Here is a 19,858-nt window from a genome sequence, read left to right as displayed (position 1 = left end):
CAGGGTTGGCACTGTGCTTCACCCTCAGGCATGTGTCTTGCCTCTTTCTGTCTGCTCTCCGTTAGAAATCTTTTGCAGCCCAAAGTGCTTCTGTGCCGGCCACTGAGGCCCTTCTAAAGCCCAGAGCCTGTTACCTTCACAGCATTGGGAGCAAGGAAGGAGCCCGGGGTGTGGAGTTGAGTTTTGTCCTGGGTCTGTGAGTTGAGTCAGTCAGTACATCTCTGTTGCCAGTAGTGTAGTTGGTGACCAAAGAAAAGCTCCTAAATGCCCTCCTGAAAAAAATGTACGCTATATTGACTTGTGTGTGAATTGGATTTAAGTGAGGCAGTTGCACAGTCAGTCCAATTTGAGACATGAACTTTTTAATGTCACGAAGGACTAATAACACTATTATTAATCTCATATACAGTTCTTTCTCCAATGGAATATAAGTGGTTGCATTTTTGTTTTTGTATCCTCAGCATCTAGCACAAGACCTGGTACAGAATAAGGACTTACGTGCTTGTACATTAATTGAGATATAGAAAAGGGTTCAAGAGGAGGGAAAAGGCCTCTGATTTCTTCTTAAGGTAGACAGCAAGATACTCAGCTGAAATGGAGAGGGCAAGCTTAGTTAGAAGGCTTAGAATAGCCTTTGGCAGTCCTGAGATCCAGAATCATTTAGGGAGGACTGAAGCTGTTATAAGGGCTCATGTGAGATTGATAATATTGTATTGCAATCATTAGGGTGGTTTCAAGATTTCTTTTAGCAACAGTTTGCGAGTATGCCTGGAGTTGACAGATGGTGGAACTAAATCAGTGTTGGGGTTTGACCAAACATTAGTAGTATCGATAGGATGGAGGAGGGGATAAGAGACTTAAGAACAGAGTTCTCTGTAGCATTGAACTGGTTATTATTAAGTATGAGATTGAGAAGGTAGAAGAAATGAGGTTAGAGCAAGAATGATCTAAAAGGGAGAATAATAATGGTAATAGAGGTCTTGATGAGAATAAAGTATACATTTATAAGGGATAAAGTGTAGGGAATATAAAAAGAGGAGTTTATCAAATAATAAAAGCACTTTATAGTTCTTGATCATTGAAACAAAAGACATGAGGGAGATGGGAGATGATGTTACAGCGAGTTACAGTGAGGCCAGATTTGAATTTGTACTTAACTCAGATAGAGTAGAGTTGAGGGAATTCTGCAATCGAGTTTAGAATGTTTCAGGGACTTCAGTTTTGATATTGCTGAAAACAAGAGCGAAGTTTGGAGTAGAGCAGAAGACTGAACCAGTACGGAACCACTTGAGAAAGAAATTAAAGATAACTCAGGGGAATGATTTTTCTAGTTTTGTTCAGTATAGGGAAGCAGACATTGAAGTCTGGGAACAGAGTATAGTCAAGAGAGAAGGCTACCCGGAAGATTCCTGCCTTGGGTCTAAACAGGGCCACAACTAATGCACCAGGTCAAGAAGCAGTTCAAAGCCCACCAAAGAGGTGGGCTTTGTAGGAAATTAAATCAGCGCCAATTGGCAGCTTTTTTGCTTACTACCCAATTCCATGTCAAAGCACCAGGACAGAAAGCTGAAGGTACCTATGTAAACAGTGACATTACAGGACTAGGAGTATGGGAGGCTCTAGGCTGTGTGCTAAGCAAAGTACGGTTTGGTTTTGATGAGCAAGCGAGGGCTGTGTAGTCTGACCCTAGAATGCAAATAGTTCTAACCTCCTCCCTAATAAGAAGCCTCAGTCCAAAGAGAAACCTGCAGTTCCCTAACTCTGAAACAGTCGAGCTTTATAACTGACTGATAGTGTTTGAATCTAGCAGTGCTCTTCTGGAACTTCCAACTGGGGTAAGACCATAGTTGTACTGCTCTGACTCAAATACCAGATCCGGTAATTGCAAAACTGAGACCACGACAACAGTGATCAAAATTGGACCTGGATTAGACCACTTTGGGAACACTTACCTAAGGTCACCAAACTAAGTCGTCCCTTAGATCCCAGAATAAAGGAACACTTAATAAATGGAGAGAACTCGCATCAGAAGTATGCAGACCCCAAAGTCAGGTTGGAGAAATGAGCAAACAAAAAAATATAAGTTCTATATAAGGCTATTAAGGTGACAGGGACACTCAAGACAAACTCTCAGAAGAGAATGACTCCAAAATACCTACAAAGCCTCAAAGAAAAACATAGATTGGGCACAAATTCAATTAGAATTCCTGGAAGACATGATCCAGGAGTATTTTTTTAAACTTTAAATACTGTTTTTAGATAAAATGAATATTAGAAGGTGAAATTTAAAAGAGGAAAGAATTCTTTCTCTTTCTTCTGTAGGATAAATAATTGAAAAAGGAAATAACCTGGTGCAAGGGGTACACACTTTACCGAAATAACAAACTCTGAAATTAGGATGAAACAAATGGAAATTAATGACTATAAAACAAGAAACATCAAACTTAAAAAAAAACGGAAAGAAAAGAAGAAAATGTATAGTCTCTTTTTTCTAAAACAATGGACCTCAAAAATGTTTCAAAGAGAAAAAAATTAAGAATTGAACTATTAAGAACTATTGAACATTTGGAATTTATGACAAAAAAAAAGAGCTTACACAGCATATATCAAGAAAGCTTAAAAGAAAAGTGCCCAAATCTCTTAGAACCAGAGGACAAACTGGTCACCTGCTGAAAGAAACTTCAAAATGAAAACTTCCAGGAACATTGTAGAAAATATTCAGAGCTTCCAGCTCAAAAAAAAAAACAACAAAAACACCACTTCCAGCTTGATTGGCACATGTTTTTATCCCTCAGAAGTGGAGGTGGGAGAGAGTGAAGATTGCTCTTTATGGGCAGAAACAGGTTTATTTTCATATTTGTGTCTCCAGGTCTGAACAGAATAGAATCTAAAAAAAAATCCTGGAATAATTAATGTAGCTTTGGGAGTTATCTACATATAAATGATAGTTGAAGCCTTAAGAATGGAGGAAACCATCTAGGGAGAGAGTATAGATCTTTACAGGAGATGAATGAAGGACAGAGTTTTAGAGTGCACCTATATTTAGAAGAGAGAAAGAGAAACTAAGAAACTAACTTGCTATTTTGAACTGTTATTCTTTTGCTTGGTAAGAAGTTAACATCTTTTGAGATATAAATTTATGTGAAATGATTTTTTTTTCTTTTCATGGAGGCCATGAGTCCTGATGACCGTTATATTCTCACAGCTGACAGAGATGAGAAAATCCGTGTTAGTTTATTTGCAGCACCACACAACATCGAATCTTTCTGCTTGGGTCATACCGAGTAAGTAAATGGTCCTTCACATTGATAATAGTTGTAATAATACTTCACATTTACATGTTTTACAGTTTGTAAGTTACAGTCTTAAAGTTGCTTTCATCATAATTATTAAGTAGGTAATAGTTAATTTTATCCTTTTTTATTGGTAAAAGAAAGTGAGAATTATAATTGACAACAAGTCTTTTTACTTTGAGGGAAATGTTACATTGCTTTTGTTTGTTCATAATTCATGTAGGAATTCTCACTTTGATAGCCCAAAAAAATGACAGTATTTTGTGCCATAAGACAAATTTGCTACTTTTTGTTTAGTTTTTCTCAGCTTTAGAACCACATTAAAACTTCACCTTCCATTTCATGGTGATAAGTTTGATCATTGGACAGTAAGTATAGCTTTGTAATTTTCCTCTGGAATTTGTGGTTCTTGCTGGCTGCTTATGTTAATTAACCATTTAAAAATTTATTTTAATTTTAAAAATTTACTTATTACAAATTATATGTACTAACCATTTCCATATAAGTTTTCTGAGGCTAAATGATCTAAATTGTCGACCTTCCTTTTTCCCTTCCCCCTCCTGGAGCTGGCAAGCAATTCAATCTGCATTATGCACATATCACACAAAATATTTCCGTATTCATTTTTGTAAATGAATAATTTTTAAAAATCAAAACCTGAAAACATAAAACCAAATAAACAATTGAAAAATCATACGCTTTTATCTGCATTTTGACTCCAACATTTCTTTCTCTGGGGTTGGATATCATTCCTTGTCCTAAATCCCTCAATTATTTTGATCATTGTGTTGCTGATAGTAGCAAAGTATACTTTATGTATGTTATATATTTAATATGTGTTTATTGCTGATAGTAGAACATTTGATCATTCTGCAGTATTGCAGTTATTGTGTATGATGTTCTCCTGCTTCTGCTTGTTTCACTCTGTATCAGTCATTCCTTATAGCACAATAGTATTCCATCACCATCAGAAAACACAATTTCTTTAGCCATTCCCCAATTGAGAGTCATCCCTTTAGTTTCTAGTTCTTTGTTACCACAAAAAGAGCTAATAAATATTTTTGTACAAACAGGTCCTTTCTCATTTTTTAAATCTCTTTGGGATACAGACCTGGTAGTACTATGGCTGGATCAAAGGGTGTGCATTGTTTTATAGCCCTTTGGGCATACTTCCAAATTGCCCTCCAGAATGGTTGGATCAGTTCGCAACACTACCAGCCGTACATTGGTGTCCCAATTTTGCCACATACTCTCCAACATTTATTATTTTCCTTTACCGTCATATTGTCCAAATCTGTTAGGTGTAAGGTGGTACCTGAGTGTTGTTTTAATTTGCATTTCTCTAATCAAGAGGAATTTAGTCGTATACCATTTTTTTAAATTAAAAAATTTTTTTTTTGAAAAATTTAGTTAATTTAGAACATTATCCCTTGGTTACAAGAATCATATTCTTTCCCTCCCTCCCCTCCCCCCATTCCATCCTGTAGCTGACACATAATTCCACTGGGTAGTACATGTGACCTTGATCAGATTTCCATGCTGTTGATGTTTGCACTAGGATATTCCTTTAGGATCTACATCCCCAACCACATCCCCTCGACCCATGTAATCAAGCAGTTGTTTTCCTTCGGTGTTTCTACTCCCACAATTTTTCCTCTGAATGTGGATAGTGGTTTTTCTCGTAGATTCCTCCGAGTTGTTCAGGATCACTGCATTGCCACTAATGGAGAAGCCCATTACCTTCAATTGTGCCACAATGTATCCGTCTCTGTGTACAATGTTCTCCTGGTTCTGCTCCTCTCACTCTGCATCACTTCCTGGAGGTTGTTCCAGTCTCCATGGAATTCCTCCACTTTATTATTCCTTTTTGCACAATAATATTCCATCACCAGCATATACCACAATTTGCTCAGCCATTCCTCAATTGAAGAGCATCCCCTCATTTTCCAATTTTTGGCCACCACAAAGAGCGCAGCTATGAATGTTCTTGTACAAGTCTTTTTCCTTATTATCTCTTTGGGGTACAAACCCAGCAGTGCTATGGCTGGATCAAAGGGCAGACAGTCTTTTAGTGCCCTTTGGGCATAGTTCCAAATTGCCCTCCAGAATCAAACAGAAAGTGGTTATTTTATTGAATAATGTCTCAGAATAAAGTCTAATTATTTTGTACCTGAAGCAAAGCCCCATTTACCTGCAGAGTGATTATAAAGGAGGTGACCTAGGTAGCTGGTATCCATCCTGATTCATTTATCAGTTTGCAACTTTTGTTTTTGAAGTTTTTGTTTCAGGAAGTGAGCACATAATTATTAGTAGATGTAGAAGTTCTCTTATGTCCTATACAGGTACCCCAAGGACAAGAAGTATATAATTTAACATTTTTAATATTTAGGTATTGACTCTTTGAACTAAGGAATTAGTTTCCTTTAAAAAAGTTTTAATGTGTATAATTTTATTATTTTTCACTTAACAAATATTGATATTCTTCCTCATTGAAAGAAAAAAATAGAAAAACAAAATCCTTGCAAAAAGCATGCCTACTGTAAGGCAAAACAAATCTCCACACAGGTTTTGTAAAAAACAAACTAGTCAATTCTAAGACAGAAGAAAAGTGAGGGTTAGGCAATTGGCTTAAAGTGACTTGCTCAGTCCTACAGCTAGGAAGTATCAGAGGTCAGATTGCAACCCAGATTCTTCTGATTCCAGGCTTGGCCCTTTTAAAGATTCATTGTGCTGCCTTGCTGCCCTTTCTTTATTGGCTTTTTAAAGAAATACATGTCCTATTTATCTTGCTTTCATCACTTCTCTGTTAGGATCTGGGTAATATTCATCCTCATTGGACTTCTGTAATTGTAGTTGATCATTACATTTATTGATATTGTTAAGTTGTTTTCTTGTATGTACTTTTTTCCTCTCCTTCCATAAGAACAATTTTATCTTTAATTTCTCAAAATTTGATGTCTAAAGAATGCATTTCTGTTGAAAACTGAAGCTGTTTGGGGACAAATGTCTAAATAAAGTTTTCCCAAGGAAAAGTGTTTAATAATTTAATTCACTGGAAAATGTTTTAAAGTATTACATTTGAGTTAATAAAAACATTAGAGCTATATTTTTGAAATTCCTGATTATTAATCTGGATTTGGATGGTTTGCCTGTTATTTCTTTTTTTAAAAAAATCCATTTTATTTGGTATTCCAATTCAAATTTTCTCCCTTCTCCCTCTGGCTACTCTACTCATTGAGAAGGCAAGAAAAAAAATACAAAACTGCAAATATAAATAGCCATGCAAAATGTGTTAACATATTAGCTATGATCCCAGAAAAGAAAGAAAAAGAGAAGAAAATAAGCTTCATGCTCACTGTCAGTCCTTCACCTCTATGTAAAAGTGAGAAGCATGTATGATCACGAGTCCTTTGGAATTGTGGTTGGTCTTTCATTTTGTGATTACAGTTACTCTATATTACTCTACTGGTAGGTACTGTGTATCCAGTTACAGTAATATTCTATCACACACATATACCATAATTTGTTGAGTTATTCTTCAGTCGGTAGCCATTCCCCAGTTTGTGGTCACTCCTACAAGAGAGCTGCTGTACACAGGGAATGCTCTTCCTTTTTCTTTAATCTCTTTGGTATGTAGATCCAGTAGCAGTATTGTTAGGTCACAGTTTAATAATCCCAAGCACAGTTTAGTAGGTTTTGGGGTATAGCTCCAAACTGTTTTCCAGAAAGGTTGGTTTGGTTCACTTCTTCATCGGCATTGCATTGTGTACTTGCTTTCTTACATTGCCAATATTTGTCATTTTCCTTGTTGGTTAACCTGGCCAATGCGCTGGATGTGAAGTGGTTCTTCAGAGCTGGATGAATTTGCATTTCTCTGTCTGTTAATGATTTGTAGCATTTCTTATAAGGCTTTTGGTAGCTTTGATTTCCCTCCTTTAAAACTGCCTATTCATATATTTGACCATTTATCAATTGAGGAATGCTTCTTAATATAGATTTGATTGTTCTGCATATCTTAGAAATGAGACCTTATCAGATAAAGGTTGTTGTGAAGGTTTTTCCCCCAGTTTCTGGATTTTCTTCTAATTTAAGATGCTTTGGTTTTGTTTGTGCAAAACTTCTAAATTTTATGTTTTCAAAATTATCCATTTTATTTCTTTTTTGATCATGAACTCTTCCCCCATCCATAGATATGACAGTCAAATTTTTTCCATTTCACTAATTTCCTTATGATGTCACCCTTCTGTGTCTAAAAAATGTGCCTATTTGGAGCTTGTCTTATTGTCTGGTTTGAGATGTTGGTCTGTGCCTGGTTTTGATTAGACCACTTTTTAATTTTCCCAGTAGTTTTTGTTGAATAGCTGGTTTTTATGCTAATAATTGAGATTGTTGAGTTTATGGAACACTTGGGGTACTGTGCTCCTTTGTTTCTGTTCATTGTGTTCCTAATTAACCTCTCTTTCTTATCCAGTACAAAATTATTTTGATGATTACATTTTATAGTATAATGTGAGATCTGGTATACTAAGGTCCCCTTCCTTCCCATTTTTTCATTGATTATCTTTATCCTTGGTCTTTTGCTCTTCCAGATGAATTTTGTTATTATTTTTTCTAACTCTATAAAGTAATTCTTATACAGTGTGATTGGTTTAGCACAGATTTAGCTAGTATTGTCTTTTTTTGTGATTTGAAAATTTTTAATTAATTAATTTAGAATATTTTTCCTTGGTTACATGATTCTTGTTCTTTCCCTCCCATCCTCTTATTCCCCTCCAGTAGCCAATGAGCAGTTCCACTGGGTTTTACATGTGTCATTGATCAAGACCTATTTCCATGTTATTAATATGTACACTAGGATGATCGGTTAGAGTCTACATCCCCAATCATATCCGCATCAACCCATGTGATCAATCAGTTGTTTTTCTTTGGTGTTTCTACTCCCACAGGCTCTGGATAGCTTCTTTCTCCTAAGTCACTGCATCACTACTAGTAGAGAAGTCCATTACCTTCAATTGTGCCACAATGTATCCATCTCTGTGTACAACGTTCTCCTGGTTCTGCTCCTCTCACTCTGTATCACTTCCTGGAGGTTGTTCTAGTTCACATGGAATCCCTCCAGTTCATTATTCCTTTTAGCACAATAGTATTCCATCACTAACAGATACCACAATGTGTTCAGCCATTCCCCAACTGAAGGGCATCCCCTCATTTTCCAATTTTTTGCCACCACAAATAGCGCAGCTATGAATATTCTTGTACAAGTCTTTTCCCTTATGATCTCTTTGGGGTACAAACCCAGCAGTGCTATGGCTGGATCAAAGGGCAGACAGTCTTTTATCGCCCTTTGGGCATAGTTCCAAATTGCCCTCCAGAATGGTTGGATCCATTCACAACTCCACCAGCAATGCATTAATGTCCCAATTTTGCCACATCCCCTCCAGCATTCATTACTTTCCTTTGCTATCATGTTAGCCAATCTGCTAGGTGTGAGGTGATACCTCAGAGTTGTTTTGATTTGCATCTCTCTGATTTTAAGAGATTTAGAACATTTCTTCATGTGCTTATTAATGGTTTTGATTTCTTTATCTGAAAATTGCCTATTCATGTCCCTTGCCCATTTATCAATTGGGGAATGGCTTGCTTTTTTTGTACAATTGATTTAGCTCCTTATGAATTTGAGTAGTTAGATCTTTGTCAGAGGTTTTTTGTTATACAGGTTTTTTTCCCAATTTGTTACTTCCCTTCTAATTTTGATTGCATTGGTTTTGTTTGTACAAAACCTTTTAAATTTAATATAATAAAAATTATTTATTTTACATTTTGTAATATTTTCTAAATCTTGTTTGGTGTTAAGATCTTTTAATTTCCTATAGATCTGACAGGTATACTATTCTATGTTCACCTAATTTAATTATAGTTTTCTTCTTTATATTCAAGTCATTCACCCATTTTTAATTTATCTTGGTGTAGGGTGTGAGATTTTGATCTAAATCTAATCTCTCCCATAAGTTTTCCAATTTTCCCAACAGTTTTTGTTAAATAGTGGATTTTTGTCCCCCAAACTGGGATCTTTGGGTTTATCATATACTGTCTTGCTAAGGTTATTCACCCCAGGTCTGTTATTCCACTGATCCTGCCTTCTGTCTCTTAACTAGTACCATATTGTTTTGATGACCACTGCTTTATAGTACAGTTTAAGATCTGATACTGTTAGGCCACCTTCCTTCACATTTTTTTATTATTTCCCTTGATATTCTTGATCTTTTGTTCTTCCAAATGAACTTTGTTATACTTTTTTCTAATTCAGTAAAAAGGTTTCTTGGTAGTTTGATGGGAATGGCACTAAATACGTAGATTAATTTGAGAAATGGAGAGAGCTTTCTGCCAGAGGCTGGCAGAGGGACTTCTATCTGTAGCAATACCAGACAACCTGTACCTCTTCCAGTCAGTGTGATTTCCTAACTTTCAGTTAGAGAGCTTCTGGTGTAATGACCTTTCCTTTAGTCTCAGAGCTTTCTTCTCCTGCTGAGCCTGTACCTTGAGGGTAGAAGAGGAAAACTGGTATGAGGACTCATTCTCTTGCAGACCAGGATCCACTTCCACCTCTAGTTTCCTCTCTAATCTCCAGCCTTTAGAGGGAAGAGTAGGTGAACTAGAGTTTTCCATATGACTGTGTGCCTTTCACTTTATACTCTATTTGTCTCTACCTTTTTCTCCAGCCTCCTCTGAGAAGTGGAGTGATAATTTCACTCATAAGATGAACATTCTCTCACTTAGACCCTAAACATTTCAGTGGTCCTGTATCCTTGTTGGTCATCTGAGGCAGGATTTGAAGTCAGATCTCCCTGACTTCAGTCTGTTACTCTATTCACTATGCCAATTAGATTTCTTACTGTGGTAGTTGGGTTTACTTTTGTGTTCCTAATTTGTTCTATTGACCAACTTAACTTTTAAACAAGGATTAAATAATTCCATTGATTATAGCTTTGTAGTATAATTTGGGATGTGGTATTCATAGATTTCCCTTGAAAATTTGGACTTTTATTCCTCCAGATGATTTTTGTTATTTTTTTCTAACTATAAAAATAATCCTTGCATAGTTTGATTCCTATGGCACTGAATAATCAGTAAAATAATTTAGTAAGTATTGTCTCTTTTTTTTTTTGGCACAGTCCATGAATAAGAAAATGTTTTTTTAGTTATTTTTGCCTGCCCTGATGATATTTTATACATTTTGTGGTTACTTTTTTTTAAACCCTTATCTTCCATCTTGGAATCAATACTGTGTATTGGTTTCAAGGTAAAAGAGTGGTAAGGGCTAGGCAATGGGTGTTAAGGGACTTGCCCAGGGTCACACAGCTGGGAAGTGTCTGAGGCCAGATTTGAACCTAGGACCTCCCATCTCTCGGCCTGGCTCACAATCCGCTGAGCTACCCAGCTGCCCCCTTTGTAGTTACTTTTAATAATATTGATATCTTAGTTTTTTACATTACAACATCTCTCCCTTTCCTTCTTGCAGAAAGCAATCTCATAAAACAAAGGATATTTTATCAGGAAAATTTTTTCAAAGAAACAAAAACAAAAATCAGCAAAACTGCTATATATTTTGGAAAAAATCTGAAAAAATGTATAGTAATCCATACCTATTGACCTCTCACTTGAAAATGGGGGAGGGGTGGGGTTTCCTCTCAAGTTTTTTTTGTTTTGCAACATTTATCTTGAATGGTTTGTGGTTTTTCTTACCAATTACAGTGTTGTAGTCATTGTGTATGTCTGGTTATTTAATTTTGTATCCGTTCATATAAGTCTTTCCACCCTTCTCTAGGTTCATCTTAGTTATCTTTTCCTATTACACAGAAATACCCCATTGATGGATTACAATTTGTTTAACGTTTCCCCAACTGAGTATGTGATTTGTTTTTATTTCAGTGCCTATGGTGACTTTCTTCATATTAGTGACTTCTTCAGGCTGTATGTTTACTAGTGATATAGGCTAAAAATAAAATTACATTTTAAAAAAAGATTTTAATAAATTCATGTCTTTATATTCTTATCGAAATATTTAGGAAACTAAGATGTTTCAGTTATGAACTTTTGAGCTTGAAATCAAAGAGGACAACTTTGCCCTCTCAGATACTCTATTATAGATAATAAATTACCTAGACCTTGGTTTTGGCCCAATTTTGCTGTAATTTGGCTAAAAAATATGAATAAATAAAAAGAAATTTTGTAATTTTTACAATTGCTGCCTAGGTTGTGGAATAGAAAATGAACTATTGTGTCACACACAGTTTTTGTTATATCTATAAACCCTGCTATATCTTTATATATTATATAATTATATATTATTTATTATTATATATTATGTGCATAATATATAAATATGTAACATTTATATATTTATAAAATCTCAAACTCATTTCAGCTTGTTTTAGATCTTTGGAGATTTCTTGGATTATGGCAGAGAGAAGTGGAAAAAATTAGTCCAATACTGCTAAAGATTGTAAATTAGCAATAGGAAAGATGATATCATTATTAGTTATTCTGTAGTAATAGTTCACAAACTTTTTGGTTTCAGCATCCTTTTACAAATTATTGGGGACACCAAAGAGCTTTTAATGACATATTATCTCTCTCAATATTTACTTCATTAGAAATTACAACTGAAAAAATATGAATATTTATTTAAAAATAACAAAACAAATACATGCTAACAAAAACCATACATTTAGTGAAAAACAACTTTTCAAAAATGAAATACTTAAAATAATGGTATTGTTATAAATATTTTTTCTGATCTCCTTCTTTTATGGACTTTTGGGTCTCCATATCTGCTACTGCCTTCAAGACTGTTGCAGTATGTTGTTTTCATTGAACAATATGAAGAAAATCTGCCATTACACAAATATGTAGTGGAAAAGGGCAGGAATATTTTAAGAAGGAAATAATGTCCTGGTAGTATTATGAAAACAGTTTTGACCTTATGGACTCTTCACAAGGGTCTTGGAGACCCCCAAGTGCCTGCAGACTACGATTTGAGAATAGTTATTCTATAGAATTAAAACTGTAGACCATAGGATAGTATCCTTAGGTTTGCATATACCATCTCCTGTAGAAATTTAAATGTGTTACTTAGATGCATCAAACAGTGAGACAATGGGAAGGGAGCATGGTATGGAGAAAAGAGCACTGAATTTAGATGGAGAGGACTTGAGTTCAAATTCTGGTTCTGTTGCTATTTTAGCTCTTTGTGCAAGTGTAAGTGTAAGATTTCAGCCCTTTGTACCTTAGTATCTTCAAATGTAAAATAATGAGTGAGGGAGGGATGATTCGGACCAGATTATCTCTAGTCTCCTCTAGCCCTATAAAGCCTATGACATTATTAGTTTTGTATATTTATTTTGTCATGAAATCACTCAAAAATTCTCCTCTTTCCTTATTTTTATTAATTTTGGGGATAGTTATTGGATGGGAAAAGGTAATTTTCTGAGGACAGTTATATTTTTATTAGCTTTGTAGCTGATTATCTATGTAGCCGGTGAGCTTGCTTGACAGATGGTATATGGCTGACCAAAGTTTTATATCTTTGTCAATCTTTTTATCCTTAGGTTTGTGAGCAGAATATTTGTGGTACCAAATTATCCGGACCTGTTATTATCTACCTCAGGGGTAGGTATTTTTCATCATTTCTTTTATTCATTTTGTTTAGCACCAACAAGATATGGATATGGTTTGATGCTACAACTAGAGGTTTTTGAGAGAGAGGTCTTTTCTTCTTGTTTTTCACTACTTTTCCAGATGGTACTTTGGTGCTATTGTTCTTGTTTCCACCATTTTATTAAAACAGAAAGAATTACTTTCATGGCCCTTTTAATGGGTACTGACAGAGACTTCATCTATGTTGATTGCCATCATTATTGTCTTAAAGGAGGGCTATGTGAGGAAGACTCAGAATTTCAGGGATATTTTGATTCACAGATGTGCAAAAGTAAGAAAAATATATATGTATACGTATATATAATTAGGTACTAAGTTTTATTCTTCTATTGTCTACTCCAATGGATGCCTCATCAGGTCATAAAAGCTTACCTGGGTTTTTGGAAGTCTAAGACCAGAAAGCAAGCTGGAGAAGATCTTATCATTCTGGAAAGCCTTTGAATATGGACCTTATAATGGATGGCTGTTGAAGGTCTAGCCGTACAATTTTGGAGATACCCATCACTAAGTGACATATATGTCACTTTTTTTTCCTTAAAACCCTTACCCTTCTGTCTTAGAATCAATACTGTGTTTTGGCTCCAGGGCAGAAGAGCGGTAAGGGCTAGGCAATGGGGGTCAAGTGACTTGCCCAGGGTCACACAGCTGGGGAGTGTCTGAGGCCAGATTTGAACCTAGGACCTCCCTTATCTAGGCCTGGCTCTCAATCCACTGAGCCACCCACCTGCCCTCAAGTGATATATTTTTTAACCATAAAGTCTCACAAAACACACTCATTGTTTCACATTGTTGTGATTTGATTACTTACAGGTAGATCCATACTAATGAAATTACAACTTTTTGAAGTATTGAAATGCTAAGCTTTGTTACCATTGTATTCTTTTTTATGTTAATAAATAATTTCTTTATCTTAGAAAATATCATCTAAAAGCTTAGTTGCTAAATAAAAAGAAATAATTTTAATTATCTTTAACCAAGGTAGTAATCTTAAGGAATCTTTAAATAGTAATTCAGTCAAAATGAAGGTTTCTGAATTATTAGAAAGGTTTTAAAGAATAGTTTTACTTCAGAAGCTTTCCATTTGTCCATATACTTTCTTTTTTGTTGCATTGGTTTTTCTCCTTATATTTTTCTTCTTTTTAAGAGTCTTCTCTAAAATCTGCTATAAACAGTAGAAATTCTATTTAGATAGGTCTTTCAACTCAGTAAATGTTTATTAGTTGTTTACCTCTTATTAGGCACTGGATAACATATAGTATTGGTTTTGACCTAACATTTGACAATAAAGTCATACATATTAATTAATATTAATTTCTTATTTTATTATAGTATAGTCTTAATTATCTTTGGTTGGAAAAGTTATAGAACAGCCACACCACTGTAAAATATGCACAATGTGAAAAAAATTTTTGATCTTTTTTCAAATTGGAGAGATACTTCTCTTATTGGTTTGGCTCTAGAACAAGCTAATCTGCTAAAATTTTCTCATTTCCTCCCTTACTGCCTTTCACACTATTTTCATTTTATATGACAATTTTTTGTAATATACTAATTTTACTAATTTACAGTCTTATTTCTTATGCTAAAAGAAAGTCGTTTTCTACCATTCTCTGTTGTATGTGATACTAAAGTACAGATCCAATCGTAGTATTCCTTAGATTTGTTGCAATTAACTCACACATTTGGAAACTTAAATATATCTATAGCAATCAGATTTGCAAAACGGATGGTGAGAACCACAACTTTTTAAAGGATTTAGTCCATAGTATACAAAAGGTTTAATTTGATTTGAGTGATATGCAATGGAGAGAAGCCTGTGGTAACAATCTGAATGTCTTTTTTTTTTTTTTAACATATATAGGACTGTACTCTGAGACTCTGGGAATACAAAATAGGAAAAGAATTGCACTGCTGTCATCTTAATAGATTGAAAAATCCTGAGGCAACCCCATGTGAGAAGGTGGAGTTGGTGATTTTTAACTTTGTTTTTGTTAACATGCTTATAGGCTTTTATTGATTCTATAAAATAAAAAGAAATGCTGAAAATATTATCAATACTAGACCTTGCTGGGTTCATTTTGTTTGTTAAAAATATCAGAGGCACTGAGTCATGACAAAAAGAAATCATGTTATGAATCGTCCTAGGTTGACATTAAAAGAAAGTTTGTCTTCAAATGTGTCTAATCTTAGTAAGGAATTGATTTTGCCTGCCAGTGTCGATACATTTTTAACGATCCAGTTGATCAGTGTCTTCAAAATCAGTAATGGATGGGGTTGCAAAAGCAGTCATTAGTGTTCTCACTCTAACATATTTTCCAATCATTTAAAGGTATTTTTGTAGATATATTGTTCTGTTCTGATTATCAAGGCATGACAAGTCACTCAGTTTTATAGATAGGAAGACTGAAATGGAGGAAGGCTAAGTGGCCTACTCTCCTGAAGCTTTTGGTTCAGTTAACACTAAGCAGAGAATTGTGCCCATCGTCCTGGGGAGGTGAAAACATGCCACCCGAGACATTTGATCAAAGAACAATGGCTTGACGTCAGAAGTGCTGCCTTCTAGTCTTCTTCCTAGCTGTTTGACCACAGATAAAGAACTGTAGATGGGCCTTAGATGTTTCCTCATTTATAACATTAGATCTATCAGGAATTCCTGACCTGGGAATAGTATACTAGTAATTTTTTTCATAACTGTATTTCAGTATAATTGCTATCCTTTGTAATCCTATGTATTTTGTCTTGTAAATGTTATTTTCTATGTGACTTTGAGCAAGTCACTTCCCAGTTGCCAAGTCCATACTACTCTTTTGCCTTGGAATCTATACTTAAATGTCCTTTCTAAGACAGAAGGTAAGGGTTTAAAAAAAAAAACAAAAAGCTATTATTTTGAGGAAGGGCCTGTAAGCTTCACCAGACTACTGAAGAGTTCCATGGCACAAAAAAAAAGGTTAAAACTTCTGATTTAGTTGGAGTCTTAAGTGTCCTTCTTTCATATTTATTTACTTATTTTACATCCTACCAGGATTCTGAAAGGACCCATTTCTTCTCCAATTAGAATATAAATACTCTATTATGACACAGTCACTTTTTAAAATAAAGCTTTACTTTCTCTCTTAGAATTGATATTAAGTATCAATTCCAAGGCAGAAGAGCAGTAAGGGTGAGGCACTGTGGGTTAAGTGATCCACACAGGAAGTGGCTGAGGTTTAATTTGAACACAGCGCCTCCCATCTCCAGACCTTGCTCTCTATCCACCGAGTTGCCCTGATCTAGTCAATTCTAAAAACTTATGTGTTAACTTTTTTTCTTAACTCCTCCGTTGGCATTCCACACACAGCTGGTCTTTTCATCCAGAATTATTATTTTTTAAAAATTTATTTATTTTAAATATTTCAAAATATTTTCCCATGGTTAGGATGATTCATTTTCTTCCCCCACCCCTTTCCCAGTGCTGATAAGCAATTCTACTTGGTTACACATGTATTATCACTTGATACTTATTTCCATATTATTCATTTTTATAATAGAGTAATCTTTTAAAACCAAAATCCCAAATCCTATACCCATATAAGCAAGTTATAATTCATATGTTTTCTTTCTGTGTTTCTGTTCTCACAGTTCTTTCTGTTAATGTGGATAGTGTTCTTTCTCATAAGCTCCTCTGGATTGTCCTGGATCATTGCATGGCTGCTAGTAGCAAAGTCAGTTACATTTGTTTGTGCCACAATGTATCAGTCTCTGTGTACATCGTTCTCCTGGCTCTGCTCATTTCACTATGCATCAATTTATGAAGGTCTTTCCAGTTCCTCCATCTGTGTACCATTCTTTCCTCCTTCCCTGACTTCTCTCCACTGAGAGCCTCTGATAGCCTAGTCTGTATGGAAGAGCTTGTAGCTATTTCTCTTTGTTTTCTTTATTATTGTTCTGGCTGGGACATTTTTAGAGATTTACCAGATTATGTGTTGGGAATCTACTTTCCTTTGAGTTCTAACATGCTTCCACTTTGCTAAAAGTTTTCTAAGTGTATATAATTTTAAGAAGTTAGGACTTTTCAAACAGTAATAATGTATCTGACACCCTTTCCAAAAGAAACAACACTAGACTATTGATAACCCAAGTATTTCAACTCTGAGGTTTTCTGAATTTCTGATAACTAACTGAACTTTATGCACGATAGACGTCTTCATTGTAATACTTCTGATTGTGAATTGCAGTCTGGTTTAACTGTCACATTATTCACTTTGGAGAATATTCTCAGGCTTCTAAGATCCAGCTTTCTTTCCTAATCTTTACCACCCCCCAAGAAATTCAAGGTATATAAAGGATTTTTTCCAGGGGAAGTTAAGAAAAATCTTTCACTTCTTTTCTGACATCTCTGACTAATTTATAGGAGGCTGCTTTTATGGTCGCCTTCTGTTGGAGAACCACTTGGAAGAACTGGAGTTATAAGAAAGCAGGATATTTTGTGAGTTTCAAAGTACTACAGAAATGTAAACTATTCTGCTTTTTCTCCTTCAGGTATTTGCAGTGTCAAGGATAACCTACTGTTGCCAAGAAAACTGCGTTGCTATTTTGTGTGACTGGTAAGCTTCCGAATGATCCTCAGCACATGCCATAAGTCTTAGTTCACTGAGACTATTGTGTACCGTGATTTACAGGCATGTAACAATGCTAGTGAATATTGTCATTAAAAATTGGCCTTCATCTTTGTTGGCAGGGAGATCTTTGGAGACATTAAAAGAGCTGTTCTATTTAAATCTCTGCCAAGTTCCCTACACATTTGCATTATTCAGCCAACGTATATCTATAATGATTGATAAGCTTCACAGGTTCATCATTCATCCCCTTTGAAAAATAAGCATTCTAAATCCAGTTATTTTTTCCCCAAATTCAGTACCACACAGAGGGCAGCAACAATGAAGAACCCGAGTGAAAGACACAATCTAAGAAATGGATGGTTGAAATGTGGTTATATTGCAAAAATGCAGGGATAATTGTCGGATGATACATATGTGCTACTTGTGTTCTGGCCATGTGAAGACAGAGCGAGGAAAATCACTGCAAACCGCAGCTCCCTCATTTGTTTTGTCTCCACCGTAGGAGGACATAGAAAAGAAGCATGGTCCTAGATGACTAGCGCTCTGCATGTTTGGGGAGAATATCCATAGAAAAATGTGAATATGACCAGAAGAGGGGAAAGCTACTTAGCTAGACCTTTTTGCACCACTCTGGTTGCTATAACTCCAGCTGGAGTGTCATTTGGGAGATCTTAATAACCACTTCATTGTCAGGATGCTTCCTTCCAGTGAATTTGGGCTATTGCTTGAAGAAGTAGGTGTGCTCATACTGCCCATTTTATTAATATAATTGTAATTCAGTACTTAGCAGATATGTGGTCTTTTCAGGGTGGGTATTCCCTTCACTGACACAAATTGATAACCGACTTTCTCATCCTGTGTAACTTGTTCATGTCCTCCCATAAATTTGTCATAAACGATCCATTCATTGGGCTTGAGACCTTCCTATTCTAATGCTTTTAATTTGATCTATATACCAATTAAACTCCTTTGCTGAATACATTTCTTAGATGCTATCTTTTCCACCATTTTTAGTGCAAAAGTCATTATTAGTATTAAGTTTCGTCCCTTGTCTATGCTCACTGTACATTTCTTTAATGCCCTTATATTGCCTTTCTTATGTAGAGGATATGGGAGTGTTCCAGGTTTCACATTCATATATATATATATATATATCACTGGGAGATTTTTGGTGTGCTACTCAAAGAATGTTCATTAACAAATTGTTTTGGGAATGCACTTTGTTATAGGTTTTCTTTGGGTAATTGTTGAGAATTGGTCAAGCAGAAGCATATTTAATTTTTTAAGGAACAAAAAGATTTGTTTCCCGTTTAAAGCATCAGCATAGACTTGATGAAATCACTTTGCAGTTTCCAAAATGATTTTGTTTTTCTTTTCACCTTATTTTCGTTGTAGATGGACTGAGAGTTCACTTACTTAAAATGTGGCATTGGCTCAGACTTACTTCTTAATGGGACTCTTTCAGTAAGGCTAGTTGGACATTTGTAGTGTAGTATGTATAGGCTTCTTGGCACGCCAAGCCTTGATTTCAGTGTGAATCGGCAAATGTGTATATTATTTTTATTTCTTGCCAATTGACTCCATTATTTGTTTCTCTTTCCATTAGAATTACTTTTGATTATATAGTTATCTTTGTCCAATAGACTGGAATTATTTAGGGAACCCTGGAATCCACTACAAGGAAAAGGGAAGGATGGAGTTTCCCATCTGTTTGAAAAGCTACTTTTGCTTAAATAATAAGCATTTGGCAGTATACAGATGGAAGACTGTCCCAGTCACTGATTCTGTTAAAGGAAAGCAGCCTTTTAACAATTAAATGAATAAAGCATCCTCGTCCTTAGGCTTTGCTTCTGACTTTGTATTTCTATTGCTTAGCACTGACTTTATTTAGCCCTTAGCCTGGTCGTGGTAGGCAGTTAATGAATGTTGATTGACACAAAATCTCTGTGAGCCCAGCGTCTGTCGCTTGTAGAAGATGCCCATACACAGTGGCTCAGAACTCCTCGTTAGCTGTCTCTGAGTGTTGGCCACTTGGTTCTTGATAGCACAACTAGAGCAAGCTATTGATATAGTCTGATTGGATAGTCAGCCTTGCTCATGGGGGAAGTGCACTACGAGGGGCAAACTGGATGAACTCGAAACTCTCTTCCCTTCACTTCACAGGATGAGGCTGTTTTGGTTGCGTTTATACAGAACTTAGCCCACGATTGTGTGTTTGTAAAATTAGGGACAGCGCCTTTGCGAATCAGA

At 35.5% G+C, this 19,858-nt stretch overlaps 1 protein-coding gene across 3 annotated transcripts in view; it reads left to right on the top strand.

Annotated features, from left to right (window-relative positions):
* WDR4 (WD repeat domain 4) overlaps window positions 1-19,858 on the top strand; it is a 38,159-nt gene that overhangs the window by 15,263 nt on the left and 3,038 nt on the right. For all 3 annotated transcript variants that reach the window (XM_001375374.4, XM_007493190.3, XM_056826009.1), the window contains exons 5-8: window positions 3,172-3,284; window positions 12,902-12,962; window positions 14,872-14,970; window positions 17,529-17,593. In XM_001375374.4, coding sequence (XP_001375411.1) covers window positions 3,172-3,284; window positions 12,902-12,962; window positions 14,872-14,970; window positions 17,529-17,593 — 338 coding nt within the window. The remainder of the gene's footprint in view (window positions 1-3,171; window positions 3,285-12,901; window positions 12,963-14,871; window positions 14,971-17,528; window positions 17,594-19,858) is intronic.

This window comes from Monodelphis domestica, chromosome 4 (genome assembly GCF_027887165.1).
Source record: "Monodelphis domestica isolate mMonDom1 chromosome 4, mMonDom1.pri, whole genome shotgun sequence".
NCBI lineage: Eukaryota > Metazoa > Chordata > Mammalia > Didelphimorphia > Didelphidae > Monodelphis > Monodelphis domestica.
Note: the sequence above shows the minus strand (reverse complement) of the source record. Positions and strands in the feature narration are given on the sequence as shown.